The sequence below is a fragment of the Perognathus longimembris genome, chromosome 3 (genome assembly GCF_023159225.1).
Source record: "Perognathus longimembris pacificus isolate PPM17 chromosome 3, ASM2315922v1, whole genome shotgun sequence".
Classification (NCBI taxonomy): Eukaryota; Metazoa; Chordata; class Mammalia; order Rodentia; family Heteromyidae; genus Perognathus; species Perognathus longimembris.
The window spans coordinates 592,516-606,880 of NC_063163.1; the positions used below are offsets into that span (position 1 = coordinate 592,516).

The 14,365-nt window shown below is 45.6% G+C and overlaps 1 protein-coding gene across 3 annotated transcripts in view; it reads right to left on the minus strand.

The window, feature by feature from the left end:
* Positions 1-499: 499 nt before the first annotated feature.
* The window catches only part of Tmco3 (transmembrane and coiled-coil domains 3), a 37,266-nt gene continuing 23,400 nt past the window's right edge, over positions 500-14,365 (minus strand). The window contains exons 8-13 of one of the 3 annotated variants that reach the window (XM_048341053.1): positions 13,459-13,576; positions 12,456-12,651; positions 7,195-7,345; positions 3,305-3,384; positions 2,343-2,492; positions 500-1,379 (exon numbers count right to left, since the gene is read on the minus strand). In XM_048341053.1, coding sequence (XP_048197010.1) covers positions 1,266-1,379; positions 2,343-2,492; positions 3,305-3,384; positions 7,195-7,345; positions 12,456-12,651; positions 13,459-13,576 — 809 coding nt within the window. In that variant the 3' untranslated portion in view covers positions 500-1,265. Of the gene's footprint in view, positions 1,380-2,342; positions 2,493-3,304; positions 3,385-7,194; positions 7,346-12,455; positions 12,652-13,458; positions 13,580-14,365 lie in introns of all 3 variants that reach the window. The other 2 variants (XM_048341054.1, XM_048341052.1) reach the window with 2 other exon arrangements.

Below are 14,365 nucleotides of genomic sequence, written 5' to 3' on the forward strand. Positions count from 1 at the left end.
ACGGCTGGGTAGAAAAATATACAAGACTTTTATCTCCAATTAACCTGCAAAAAGCCAGAAGTGGCAGCATGGCTCAAGTGGTAGAACATTAGCTGTAAGTAAGACAAAGCTAAGTGAGAGTGCAAGGCCTAAGTTCAAGCATCAGAGCTGGCACACATGCACACACACACACGCACATACACTGTTGATCAGCAGGGAATTTTTATTGTTTTGTTTTCCCCACAACTTTTAAGTACTTCATCCCAATGTATTCTGCCACTTATAAGACATTAGCTGTCCATACCAGGTGTTGCTAGTAAGAGACAAGTCACCCCTGTGACTTCAAGATTCCATATCTCTCTTTTTGTCTTTTGAGTTTGTGTTTTGGTGTGGATCTCTGAGTTTATGCTGTATATTGTTCATTGGATTTCAGGATTTGCAGATCCATATCTTTCATTAGACAAGGACTATGTGGGATTTACTCTAGGAATGCAATATAAAATAAACAATCAAGTAACCCTTCATATTAACAGAATAACATATTTGTGTACATTATTTAGATGTTTGGTATTTTATGCTAATTTTCACTGCAGCATTAGTCACAATAGCCATTTTTTCAAACCAAACCAAATCAGATTCTCATAAATTTCAAATAATTATACCCTGATTGTCAGTAGTCTTTATTAAAGATTACATTTTCTGGTAATTCAAAAATCAAATAGTTTGAGTAATATACCTGATAGAAATTGACATGAAAGTGCTTTATTTAAAATATCTATAAGAAACAAATAAACATCTAAGATAGTTTTCTCACCTAGAAAACATGGACTCTGATCATCCAAAGTAAGCTTCCAACTCACTGCCAGAATTAAAATCTCCTATTGCAGATATGTTTAATAACAAATACTGGATGAACAGATTATAATTCTAAAGTTGTACAATAAATAAAAAAGGCCTCTAATTTTTCTCCTTTACCAAAAATTATGAACTGATGAATTAACAATAGAAAGTTAATAATTTCAGAAAAAAAGGCACATCCAGGCAAATTAGTCAAGGCGGTTTGTAAAATGCAGTGTTTACAGTGCTACTGCATACACTCAATTGACTGCAAATAAATTACTCTGGAATATTCTAAAACATGACAAGAGTATTCTATAAAAGCAGGCAGACACAAGGGCAGGGCCTAGTGGTCAGGGCCGCTCCGTCTGGGCTGCGAGGCTCCCTGGGAGGCGAGGCGACAGGCCGTCAGGGCTCATCCCCGCGGAGGCAGCCATCACCCAGCCCTCTCAGAGGCTTGACCGCCTTTCTGATCTCGGCACACATCTTGTGATCGCAGCTCTCCAAAGCACGGGTGCCAGTAGGAGGCTAAGTGTGGTCACACTTAGTATAAGGAGGTACACCTGCGACACATAAACAGCGCCTGGTCACAGTGAGCACTAGGAGGAGGCCAAGTGTGGTCACACTTAGTGTAAGGAGGTACACCTGTGACATGCACGAGGAAGTGTACCTGCTCAGGTGGAGGCACGGCAGTTCTCACCTGGTGGTAGGGGGTTAGCCTGCCTAGGACAGGCTGAGCACTGAGGACAAGTGTCCCCAGGTGTGAGGCTCATCAGGGGTCTCACTGGGCATTAGGAGGTGCACCTGTAAACCAGAAGCTCACCCATCCTTTGAAGGCATGTCAAAAGTATGCCCATAGAGAGAAGACAACTGGAGTGGGATGGACCAAGATTTGGCAGCCAATGGAAAGCACTGGTCAGTTCTGATGAACCACAGAGCAATAGCCTGGAGACCATGCTCGCTAGACAGTGACTCCAAAGGGCTTACTGTAAGACCGCAACACAGTTTTGGACAGTTCTCTTTCACAAGCCTTCTCCTGCACTCTGACAGCAAAACATCTGTGTCTCTTACACTCACAAGACATGGGAGACAGTGATTTGAGTTCTAATGCTTTTAAGTGCTTCCCAGTGCTTTGATGGGGAGTTTTAGGGAGGCCTTCCCTGCATTTATGGTTTAGATTTCTTAGATGTTATTACTGTGCAAGCTAAAAGTGAGTTTTCTTCCTTTCACAGGAAATAGCAGTCATTCAATGATCACTATCGTATACAAGGTAACAGCAGTAGTAACTTCCACCAGAAAAATTGCCTTGCAATGGGAAGGGAGCATCCAGGCTCACCCCACCCTACCTTACTCTCTTGAGATACAGGCTTCCATCCTAGGCCAGCATGACGCTGCCCAGGAATACAAACCAAGAGCACAAAAAAAGCTGCTACCCCCGAGTTATGCACAGCTCAAATGAGGAGCATTCTGTCTTTGCTCAGGATGCTCCCCAGAGCTGGTGTCCCTGTCAGATGGCAGACACTCACCTCCCGGGAAATGATGCCTGCTCTCCGGGCGCGGCTCCCCAGGACAAAGGAGAACTCACTGACCTGGGCCAGCCCCGCAGAGACAATCCACTTGATGTACTGGCTGCTCTTGGGCAGGATAAGCGACAAGACCAGAGCTGCCAAAACAAACTGTAAGAGTGGTCTATCACATTAAGTGGGGTCAAGAGTAAAACCCAGACAAGACTAAGTTAAACATAGCAGAACAGAGAATCTACACAGAAAATGTGTTATCTGGAATAACAGATAAAAGGGAGACGTCAACCCAGAGGTACTTCAGATTCTCAGAAAGCAAGAAGCAAATCGACGCTATCGTAAATCTACATAGAGGGCAAAATGAAAGGTCTGGGTTCACTGGCAGGAAACAAACCTTCTCCCTCCAAATAGTATTAATATTAAATATAACAAAATGTTCAGGATGGAAATTCTTTTGATAAGAAAGAGATGTACTTGTCTTGCTGGCGGAGTAGCACCGCAATCATCAGGTTTGGGATCCAGAAAGCTGGCTGGCGATGCTAAAGGGAGGGATACTCGCTGTCTGTGGTCAGGGAGAACCAGACAACTGAAAATGCTCACTCAGTTTCCAGTGCTTATTAACACTTATCTGTCAGAGCAAGGCATGGGCTATTTCAGAAACCCAGAGGACTTGTGTTGGGATCCAGAAAATACCCTCACCCATGTGCTGGCAATTCCCCACTTAAACACACTCCAGTCCTGAGAGACATAATAATGCACCCTGACATCCATTCCTGGCTGAGGTCTGCCCCCTGTCTGTCCAGGCAGCTGGCAGAGGGCCTTCCCCGCCAGGCAGACCCGCGAGTAGGGTGAACCCCAGGCTCTTAAAGACACCCAGGTCCATTGGGAAGTGGTCTGTGTAACATGTAATACATGTAAAACATGGCATGGGCTTACCGGATGTCAGTGACAGGGAGACAGTGACATACCTTCATGATCACCACCGAAAGAGTGAGGAACACCAGTACAGTCAGCTCATATATCACAAAGGTGGGGAACACGTGAAGCCCTGCAGAGACAGAGGGACAAGTCACCTGGCTCTAGCCAGGACACACAGTTGCAAATGTATAGCTTAGTGTGCTCAATAAATCTTCTTCTGTACAAGAATCAAACCAAAACCCTGGCAAAGCTCTTTCCCTATCCCAGCAAGAGAGGAACTTTCAAGCCAGCAACCCACTTCCTCCAACGGGTCCCCACGAATGTGCACGGCAGCCATGGTGGAGGGGCAGGAGCCGCTGTACATCAGGCCAGTCCTGTGCACGGCACCATGGTGGAACTCCAGGCTCCCCCAGGCCTTAGTTCTAAGGGGAGCACTAGGGACCTGGAAACCTCCCATTATTCAAAGTGCCCAGCCTTAGAATTTAAAACTGCACAGAACAGATGTACCACTTCCAGTCATTCACAGACCATCGGTCTCTGTTTTACTTAAACACAATGTGAAAGTGCCCCTTTCCTTCTAGACACAATTCGCCCTCTGATGCAGAGCGGCTCCTGCCCCTCCACCCTGGCTGCGGTGTCGAGGGCTGGCCTGATGTGGGAGGCAGGGCCCTCTCGCTGGGTGCTGGGGAGCCACAGGCTGGCACCTGCATGGCTTGTGCTCCTCAGGTGGCCTGTGAGTTCTCAGGGAGCATCTCCCAGGCCCCTTTCGAGCTCCTGCCTCGGACGCCCTCACTGTCCTCACGGCCCTTCTAGGCACATGTTCTTGGGGTTTATACCACCAGACGGTCACCCCATAATCCCCACAGGTCTGCTGTGTCCCTCACCATACTGCCATAAGCTCCTTCTGCCCACTCCAGCCCTGGGATGGGGCCCTGGAGCTTCCAGTGCACTAATGGGCCCTCGTGTTCTCCAGTCCCTGATTTCCTCACTCATGTACTTCAAGTTTTTGTACTATCTCTGACCATGCAGGTGTAACTGAATGCAGTTCCTAAGGAACACATGGCACATGATGGCATTCATCCCATACTACAACAGCCAGAGCTGGTAGAGACTCTCCAAGCAGAGGCCACAGATGGGACACATGGGTCCCATCCTATAGGCTAAACCCTGGGGGTTAACTGGGGGCCCTGCTTCCCCAGTTTCCAGCCCACAGCCTGGCCAGGCACAGCACAGGAAGCTCTGAGGAACCCAAGAAATAAATATGTTCGAATGCTTCCAGCCTGGCTACTCCTCCACCCAAGACTGACCCTTCTCTTCTTTGGGATGCCCCATACCCAGCACCTGGTCTAGCCTTTCTGATCCCCAGACGCTCCTAGGAGCCCTTCCTTCTCTCATAATACCCAATGCCTCCTGGCTCCTTGGCCCTTGCGGGTCTCAGATGGCTCACCTACAGGGTGTAAACTCCTCTAAGCAGCCACACCACATCTCTACGCAACTACCCAAGAGCCTTCCCACCCTCTGCGGTGGCACTGCCCCTTACCTGCTCCCAAATCAGATGCAGCCTGTACGGCATGTGCTGCCTGCACAACCCTGGGTCCACTACAGGCCGATGGAGGTCAATGTCCACGTCACTGAATGATGACAGATACTGAGGACAACTCCCAGGGGACCCTCAGTGCCCGGGAGGCACCCCTGTCCAGCCTCACCTCCTGGGCTCAGCACTGTGGCCCCCACCTTCTCTCCCTAGGAGCCGCCTGGGTCCACCTTTGGCACAGAACGCCCTTCCCCATGAGGGCCTAAAAATGGTTCCATGCTTCTCACACTGTTCAAGCGTGATCTCTTCTCAGGAACACCCAAGCCCTCTCCTATGTGAACAGTTCTTGGTGCTGGACCCTCTTCTGACTCTCCCCAACCCCACAGTGGTCTTCAGCAGGGAACTCTGCAGGGCACAGGTGGCTCATGCCTAAAATCCGAGCTACTCAGGAGACTGAGATCTGAGGGTGGTGGTTCAAAGCCACCTAGGGCAGGAAAATCCGTGAACCTACTCAGTGCCAGAGTTCAAGCCCCAAGACGGCCAAAACAAAAAAACAACCAAGGAACTCTGTCCATCATTTCTTCCTCACTTTACTTACAATTGTGTCTTGAGCCAAATGTATGTCATTTCATACTAAAAGCTCAAGACAAAAAAAAAACTGTCCTGGTATAGATGGGAGAATGGCCATGCAGATTCTCAGGGTAATTAACTTTAATTCCCTTAATCTACTTAATATAAAGAACCAAAGCAAGCTGGGCACTGGTGGCTCATGCCTGTAATCCTAGCTACTCAGGAGGCTGTGATCTGAGGATTGCATTTTGAAGCCAGCCCAGGCAGAAAAGTCTCTGTAAGACTCTTTTTTTTTTTTTTTTTTTGCCAGTCCTGGGCCTTGGACTCAGGGCCTGAGCACTGTCCCTGGCTTCTTTTTGCTCAAGGCTAGCACTCTGCCACTTGAGCCCCAGCGCCACTTCTGGCCATTTTCTATATATGTGGTGCTGGGGAGTCGAACCCTGGGCTTCATGTATACAAGGCAAGCACTCTTGCCACTTGGCCATATTCCCAGCCCTCTGTGAGACTCTTATCTTCAGTTAACAGCTCAAAAACTAGAAGAAGAGCTGTAGCTCAAAGTGGTAGAGTGCTAGCCTTGAGAGAAAGAGCTCAGAGACAGTATCTAGGCTCTGAGTTCAAGCCCCAAGACCACCATGATGACAACAATGACAACCACTACAACCACCAACAGCCCCCAACCCCCCCAAAAAAGGTATATAGAATGACTATACTAAGAGAGAGCAAGAAGCAAGAATTCTAATTTGAAGATAATGAGGCAAGTGCTCCTGTCTGGAATCAACAGGAGCATAACTGAAGCATGGGTGTTCAGTGACATCCAGTTGACAAGAGGGTGACACATTGGTCAGGGAGATGGAAGAATGTAGTAGACATGGATGAGCCTAACCTAACCAAATCACTTCCATAAGACCCTGCCAAAAGAAGGTGGGTTACCAAGCGGGAGCAGGAAGCCAAGGAGTTATAGCTGGCAGGCTTGCTCAGCCCACGAGACAAGCCAACTGTTAGTGCTTGGCTGATTCCCTGTACAAGACCCACCCCAGGTTGCTCAACTGGCTGGTGAAGCATTTTGTTTCACCTCTAGTAAGATGCTGGGTCTCCCAGCTATGTAACTGTCCCTCAGTAATAATGTGTGGTGCAGGACCCTCCACATTCCTATGTAATTCTCAGAACTAGCTTTCAGTGTCCATGTCTTCCCAGCGTGCACAAGCATTTCCGACAGTGAAGTTCCAGGAGTACAAGAGCAGAGAGGTCACCTACAGGTGAGGATGTCAGAAGCCCCCACAGCTCTCCACTCTCAGGTCACTGCTCTAGACTAGCCATGGGAGGCCTCAGACTTTGACATGACTGATGACCTACTGACCCCATAATGTACGGGGTGGCACTGGGACATGAGGATGAAGCTGGGCCCCTGAAGGTTGCCCAGCCATCCTTTTTTTTTTTTGGCCAGTCCTGGGGCTTGGACTCAGGGCCTGAGCACTGTCCCTGGCTTCTTTTTGCTCAAGGCTAGCACTCTGCCACTTGAGCCGCAGCGCCACTTCTGGCTTTTTCTATATATGTGGTGCTAAGGAATTGAACCCAGGGCTTCACGTATGCAGGCAAGCGCTCTACCACTAGGCCATATTCCCAGCCCGCCCAGTCATCTTTAATCTTATATAAATGCACACGTCTGCACTGATGGAGCATGACTAGCCATTAGCCGTTCATGCCACTTTTTTTTCTACTTTTCCTCTTTTATAAATGACATTTCCCCAACTGCAGAAAAAAAAATACATTTACAAACACAACAGAACTATGCTGCAAGTACTTAACAGATACCGCTATACTGTAAAAGAGCCACACCTATAGATGCGAAGAAGATGATGGCCAGGAAGTCTCGGATAGGTTCGATGTAAGCTGTAACCTCCTCCGTGACCATGTGGCCTTGAGAGGAGACGAGTGCTCCGGCCAGGAAGCAGCCCAACTCCATGGAGACGTCCAACAGCTCCGTGACCTGGGGATGAGAGCGGAACTTCACATAGGAACACAGAGCCAGAGTCACTCCTCCTCCCTCCCCCCCGCCATCATGGAGCTTCACACCAGACACCCCTAAGCCCTGTGCAAACACCACCGTGGATGATGAGAGTGCAGCAAAGATGCCTTGGCTCACTGGAGAGGCCTAGGAGTGGCCCCCTGATAAGCAGCGACAACAGGCGGAGGGCAGCACTGGCTGAATTAACCATCCTGGGAAAGGAAACAGCACTGCTGCAATAGTTCTGAGTAAAGACACTTTCCAAAATTCATTTCAAGTATTTGTGACTGTTAACCTGAATCAGTCAACAGTCGGACTGTGACAGGGGGAAAATAATGTATTTCTATCATCAACCTCAAACTGCACAGAGAATGCATACACCACTGATACGCAACTTTGTTGACGGGAAAGTGCTGACATCTTGAGATTTAAGTTTTTTTTAGTCGTGTAAAACTATGAGGCAGGTCAGACAGAATGGGTCACCACGATGTCCTGGGTCTTTAACTCTACTAAAAATTAACCTCAAGATTGACTTTTTGGCAAGATATCACTGACAAAATAATTTAAAGAAACTATGCTTAAAATCACGAAAAATAGCAATAATACGTAACTATAAAGTGAACTTTTGAAGAAACACCATTTACAAGAACATAAAAAATACTGAACACCAAGGAACAGTTGCCACGGAAGTGAGTGATCTCCACACACATGGAAGGATGGCACCAAGACACCTGGAAGAGAAACCGCACCAGGAAGGCCTCACCTGTCCCTCACTTGGTCACAGACCCAATAGCATGCCACTGAGACTTATCTGAAAACTGAAGAAGCTGAGGGGCTGGCAATGTGGCTTACTGGTAGACTGCCTGCTTAGCACGCATGAAGCCCTGGGTTCAATTCCTCACTACCAGATACCCAGAAAAAGCCAGAAGTGGCACTGTGACTCAAGTTGTAGAGTCCTAGCCTTGAGTAAAAGCTCAGGGACATTGCCTAGACCCTGAGTTCAAGCCCCAGGACTAGCACAAACAAAAATAAACAGAAGGGCTGGGGATATGGCCTAGTGGCAAGAGCGCTTGCCTTGTATACATGAAGCCCTGGGTTCAATTCCCCAGCACCACATATACAGAAAATGGCCAGAAGTGGCGCTGTGGCTCAAGTGGCAGAGTGCTAGCCTTGAGCAAAAGGAAGCCAGGGACAGTGCTCAGGCCTTGAGTCCAAAGCCCAGGAATGGCCAAAAAAAAAAAAAATAATAATAATAATAAATAAAATAAATAAACAGAAAAAAACAACTGGTAAGCTGAATCTAAAAATGTATGTGAAACTTGGAAGGATCATAAATATAACCCTAACAATCCTGACAAAGAACCACACCAGTTCCAGAACACTACCAGATGTCAGGCTATGGGACAATATGAAGCAGTCAGAAATATATATCACATTCGCAGAGCACTCCCATGAGAAGACACATCTGCACACAAGCCCATGATGAATACACATGCCTGAGCACCCGCCTACATGCAGACAAGCAGAGTCCACACACCATATATGTACATGTGCAAAAGTACACAGTGCACTCAAATCACATATGCATGTGTCTAAGCAGACACACCTGCCAGGATGCATGAGCATGCACACCACACACATACATAAAGTACGCCTCACGTGCACACATGCATGTATGTGCCTGAATGCCACATAGATGCACATAAGGAAACACACAAAAACACTCATATGCAATTCTGAGAGTATATATGCACCACTGCTATAGACACATGCACAAACACACTCAAACATATGCACACACACAAGCACATCACACACATGTACACACTACAGAGAAATAGGTGCAGCCTCTTTGTACATGTGGCATTTGGAAATGACGTGAGCAAATGAATTCTTGTCCACCACCCTGATAGGAGCACTGAGGTCACCTCCAGGCACCTGCAGGTCTAAGGGAGAGAAGAGCAGCAGTGGAGCTTGTAGATAGTAACATGGAGCATCTTTATGACCCAAGGGGAACTAAGACCTTTTACACAGAATATGAAAAGTGCTAACACAAAGAAAATATGTGATAACTGCATTATATACTGATATCAAGAATTTGGGTTTATCAAAAACACCATTAAGAGAATGAAAGGCCAGACTCCAGCCAGGAAGATTTTAGTAATATAATAATATAACTTGTCCATACTGGCTAAAATGTTGATGCAGGTGCAAACCTGAAAATGCCAAAGCTGCATGAAAGAAGACAGGTGGCACATGTTCTCATTCACGTGAGATGCTCAGAAGTGATAGGGACAGAGCCCAGAAGTAAATCCACAGAGACAGAGCTCAGGAGAGGTAAAGAAGGCCACAGGGACAGAGCCCAGAAGTAAGCCCCTAGGGACAGAGCCCAGGAGAAGTCTATAGGAACAGAGCTCAGGGGAAGTCAATCCATAGGGACAGAGTTCAGGAGAAGTCAATCCATAGGGGACAGAGCCCAGGAGAGGTAAGTCCATAGAGACAGAGCTCAGGAGAGGTAAGTCCATAGGGACAGAGCCCAGGAGAGCCCATAGCGACAGAAAGAAGACTATGGTCCCTAGGGAATGGAGAAAGGTAACCCAAGGTTCTTTCAGGGGTGGAAACAGATGTTCTATAATGGGGCAGTGCTGATGGCTGCACCAAATTACACCTTAAAGTCTTAAAGTGGTGGACTTCACTTTAAATAAATTTCACCTTATTAAAAAATGATAAATGCCAGAAAATATAAACAAATCCTAGTGAGAACATTCCTAATCCTGTAGTGAAATAATTTGAAGACTTCAACATGCACAGCTAGAGCAATCTCCAGGTGGCTCCTAACACCCGATAGGGCACGTCACCACCAGAAAACTCCAGCAAGACACCTCTGTCTTCCAACTAAGGGCTGAGGTTTGAGACAGACATCAGAAAGTGCCAGTAAGAATGCAGGTCTGGGGACTGGGAGTGTGGCTTTGTGGTAGAGTGTTTGCCTAGTATGCATGAAGTCCTGGGATCCATTCCGCAGTACCACATAAACAGCAAGAGCCAGAAGTGGTGCTGTGGCTCAAGTGGTAGGTAGAGTGCTAGCCTTGAGCAAAAGAAGCTCAAGGACAGTGCCCAGGCCCTGAGTTCATGCTGTAAGGCTGGGGGAAAAAATGCGTATCAGGGGATGGTACAAATTGGCAGTAATATTAAAGCTAAGCACGCATGACCAAGCAACTCTACTTTTGTGCTCATCCACACCAGCCCTAACTGGAAACAAACTGCTCTCTACCATGCAATTCCACATAGACAGTATCAACAGTGAGAACATCTCATTTGCAAAATGCCAGTGAGGTACCTCCTTCAATACTTAACAACAGGTACTCAGCAAATGTTGAATGAGTGGAGGAAAAAAGCCGAGTGCCAATGAAGAGCCATGTCAGCTCATACAGCTGTTGAGGAGTATGGACATCGTCCAGACAAGGCAATGTTGCTAAAAGTTATGTGCAAGGAGAAAAGTACTCTGGACTGGATAAGGCAATGCAAACATTTAAGTAAGTCACTTTTTTTTTTTTTTTTTTTTTGGTGCCAGTTCTAGGGACTGAACAAGGGCTTGAACTCAGGCTGGCTTTGAACTGTGATTGGCAGATCTCTGTCTTCTGAGTAGCTAGGACTATAGGCATGAGCCACTAGCACCTGGCTCCACAATGACTTTTAACAGCAATTAAAAATGAATTTTTAAAAATACAATTATTTGACAATATGTTGTATATAAATGTGTATATAAGTGAATTGTAACCACACAAATTCATAAAGAAAAAAATTATATGATCAATAAAACAGGAAAAAACCCAAGTAAATCTAGTTCCAAAACATATGACTTGATCCACTGATTTTTAAACATTTTCCCAAAATCTAAAGATATAATTAATTCCTGTGTTAGCTACAGGTCTACTTCTGGCTTTTGAGTGGTTAATTGAAGACAAGAGTTATAGGGACTTTCCCGCCTAGGCTGGCTTTGAACCGTGATCCTCAGATCTCAGCCTTCTGAGTAGCTAGGATTACAGGTCTAAGCCGCCAGTACCCACATATGTTATATTCTTGAAGTTCTTAAAATCATTATGAGTAGCTCTGAGCAGAAGCAAATCTTGGTCTCTAAGACTGTAAAATACTGTTACTTAGAAATGATTTATTTTAAAAATGGAAACCTTTAGTCCCAAGATAGACATTTATGCACAGCTGTGAGGAAACACTTAGGGCCTGGAGGAAACAACCCACCAAACTCTGACCAGAAGCTAAGTCAGGACACAAATGGGGTCCAACTCCTGGCAACTACTATCTTTCTTGATTCCCCAAAATGTCATTCTATAGTGTCATACAAATAGGCCAGCTCTTTCTGCACAACTCTCTGGAGGTGGATCCAGGCTACTGTGTGGACCTGCTGTTTCACTGCTGGGCAGAGTTCCTGGTATAGATGTACCATAGTTGGCCACTCACCCCTTGAAGGGCTTTTGGCTGACACAAACAAAGCCGCTATGATACTCCATGTATAAGTTTCTCAGTGAACCTGTTGCCATTTCCTGGGATAAATGCTGAGTTACACAATTGCTGGGTTTTGTAGTCAAAGTGTATAGTAATGTTATTATTTAGATTCTATGGAAGTCTCAGGTATTTCTCTCACTCTCTCATGAAAAGCTTGTCCTCTCCAAAATGAATTATTAAAAAAAATTCCTATTATGGCAATAGAGGTTACACTGTTTCCTAGCTAATCATCTCCAAATATAACTAGAAATTGCTATTAAGTTTAATCTACTATTTCAGATAGAAAGCCATTTAAATGTTCAGGACAGAGTAACATGGTATGACACTGGTATTTACATGGCTTTTCAGGACCACAGGTTTCTAAAATACAGCTTAACATATTTTCACAAAGTATTCAGGAGGATAAATTACATAGTTAAACAGGGTTAGCTGTGATACAACATACTGTATAAAATAAAAAATATCTGTGTCTCAAAATCTTTACTATTGATAAAATAAAAAGATAAAGAGCTGATCACAAGCTCCCTATTAAAGACTGTAAACAGGATCATGTAAATTATTTGAGAATTACCATCAACATTAAAAAGACGAAGGCTGATATTCCTAGGATAAGGATTTCTTTGTTCCCTTTGCTTTCCAAATGCAGCTTTCGATAATAAGGTCCTATGAGGTACGTCTTTATAACAAGACATAAGAGAAAAACAGCAGCTAGTGAAAATACAATCTGACCGATCAGAAGCATAATCCGCAGTACTTCCATGACAACTCTAGGGAAGAAAATAAGGACACATTACTTCACTTCTCAAACAAGTTTCTCTAAAACCTAATAAATAACCTGTCAATTTTTTCTTTAACATATTACAAAATATACTACTCAAATCATACATATTTTTTTTTAACTAAGCTAAAACCTAGAAATCACATTAATGTCCAAAAACAAGCTATGTGAATCTAGAATCCTCTACCCCCATGCCTGCCATGGAATAGGTGCTATTTCCACCACACTGGACAGGTGGCACTGCAGAGCAATGAGGCTGGAAGCCCACTGTGCCCAAGAGCCAATGTGTGGCAGTCAGTCAGCAGGGGCCCAGCAGAAGTGGTGTAATGTACACTGGGAACCATGTGTGCCTCAGACTCGGGCACTGCTCCAGGAAGGGTACTAGACAGAAGGTCTTGTTGGTGGTATTAGGGACCCAACTCTGGGACTTGTGCTTGTTAGGCAGCGCCCTCTCACTAGAGCTATGCCTCTAACCCCTTTTCTGTGTTGATTATTTCCGAGGTAGAGTCTTGCTTTATGCCCAGGCTGGCCTGGGCTGCAAACCTTCTCCTGTTGCTGGCATAATAGATGTGTGCCAACATGCCCAGCTACTGGTTGAGATGGGAGTCTCACAAACTTCTTTTTGCCCAGGTTGGCCTTGCCAACCTGGCAAGAGATCTCTTGATCAAGAGATATCTTGATCTCTGCCTCCCAAGTAACTAAGATTATAGGCTTGAGCCACTGTACTCAACCTTAGGTATTCGCTTCATAAACAAATGATTTTATGCAAGAAAAGCAGAGTGTACAAGACACTTACCCAGACGACGTGCTTGCTCCAGCCTGTATGAGTGTTGGCATGACTGCGATGAACAACCCCAGCTGCACATCTTGCATCACCAGCATGCCAAGCAGTACCGTGCTGTAGTCAATGTCACCTGCTGGAGAAATGGCAACGATTCAGAGTAACCAGAGACAGAACATGGCACTTGAATATTTCCAGAATAATTCAAGTAACTGTAGTAATTTAAGTAAGAACAGGTTTTGACATTTTTTTTGGAGCTGGCACAGTGGCGCACAGCTATAGTTCCAGCTACTAAAGAGGATGGGGTGAGAGGATTACTTGAGCAAGGAGTTTAGGGCCAACCTGGGCAGAATAATGAGACTATTTAAAAAAAAAAAGTTTTAATCCTTTAAAAACTGGGTGGGCACCGATGGCTCATACCTACTGTAATCCTAGCTTCTCAGGAGGCTGAGAGCTGATGATTGCAATTTTGAGTCCAGCCTAGAAAAGAAAATGTGAGACTCTGATCTCCAATTTACCAGCCAAAAGCTAGAAGTGGAGCTGTGGCACAAGAGAGGCAGAGCACTAATCTTGAGCATTTTTGCTCAAAGACAGCACCGAGACCCTGAAAGCAAGCCCCAGAACACACACACATACACACACACACACACACACACACTCTTAAGCTTTTGCTCTCAGAGTTTACATTTTGTTTGAAACCAGATCTCACGATATTGCCTAGGCAACTGCAAACTCCTGGACCTTAGCTGACCCTCCCTCCTCAGCCTACTGAGCAGCTGGGAGAACAGGTGTGTGCCACCATGCCCTAAAAACAAAACCACCCAAATATCTTATTTCCATGATCTACTTGTAGTTTACATAGTTATAGAAAGATACCATTACAGAAGGCTGGACAAGCAAGAGGTGACAGGCTCAGAGAAGG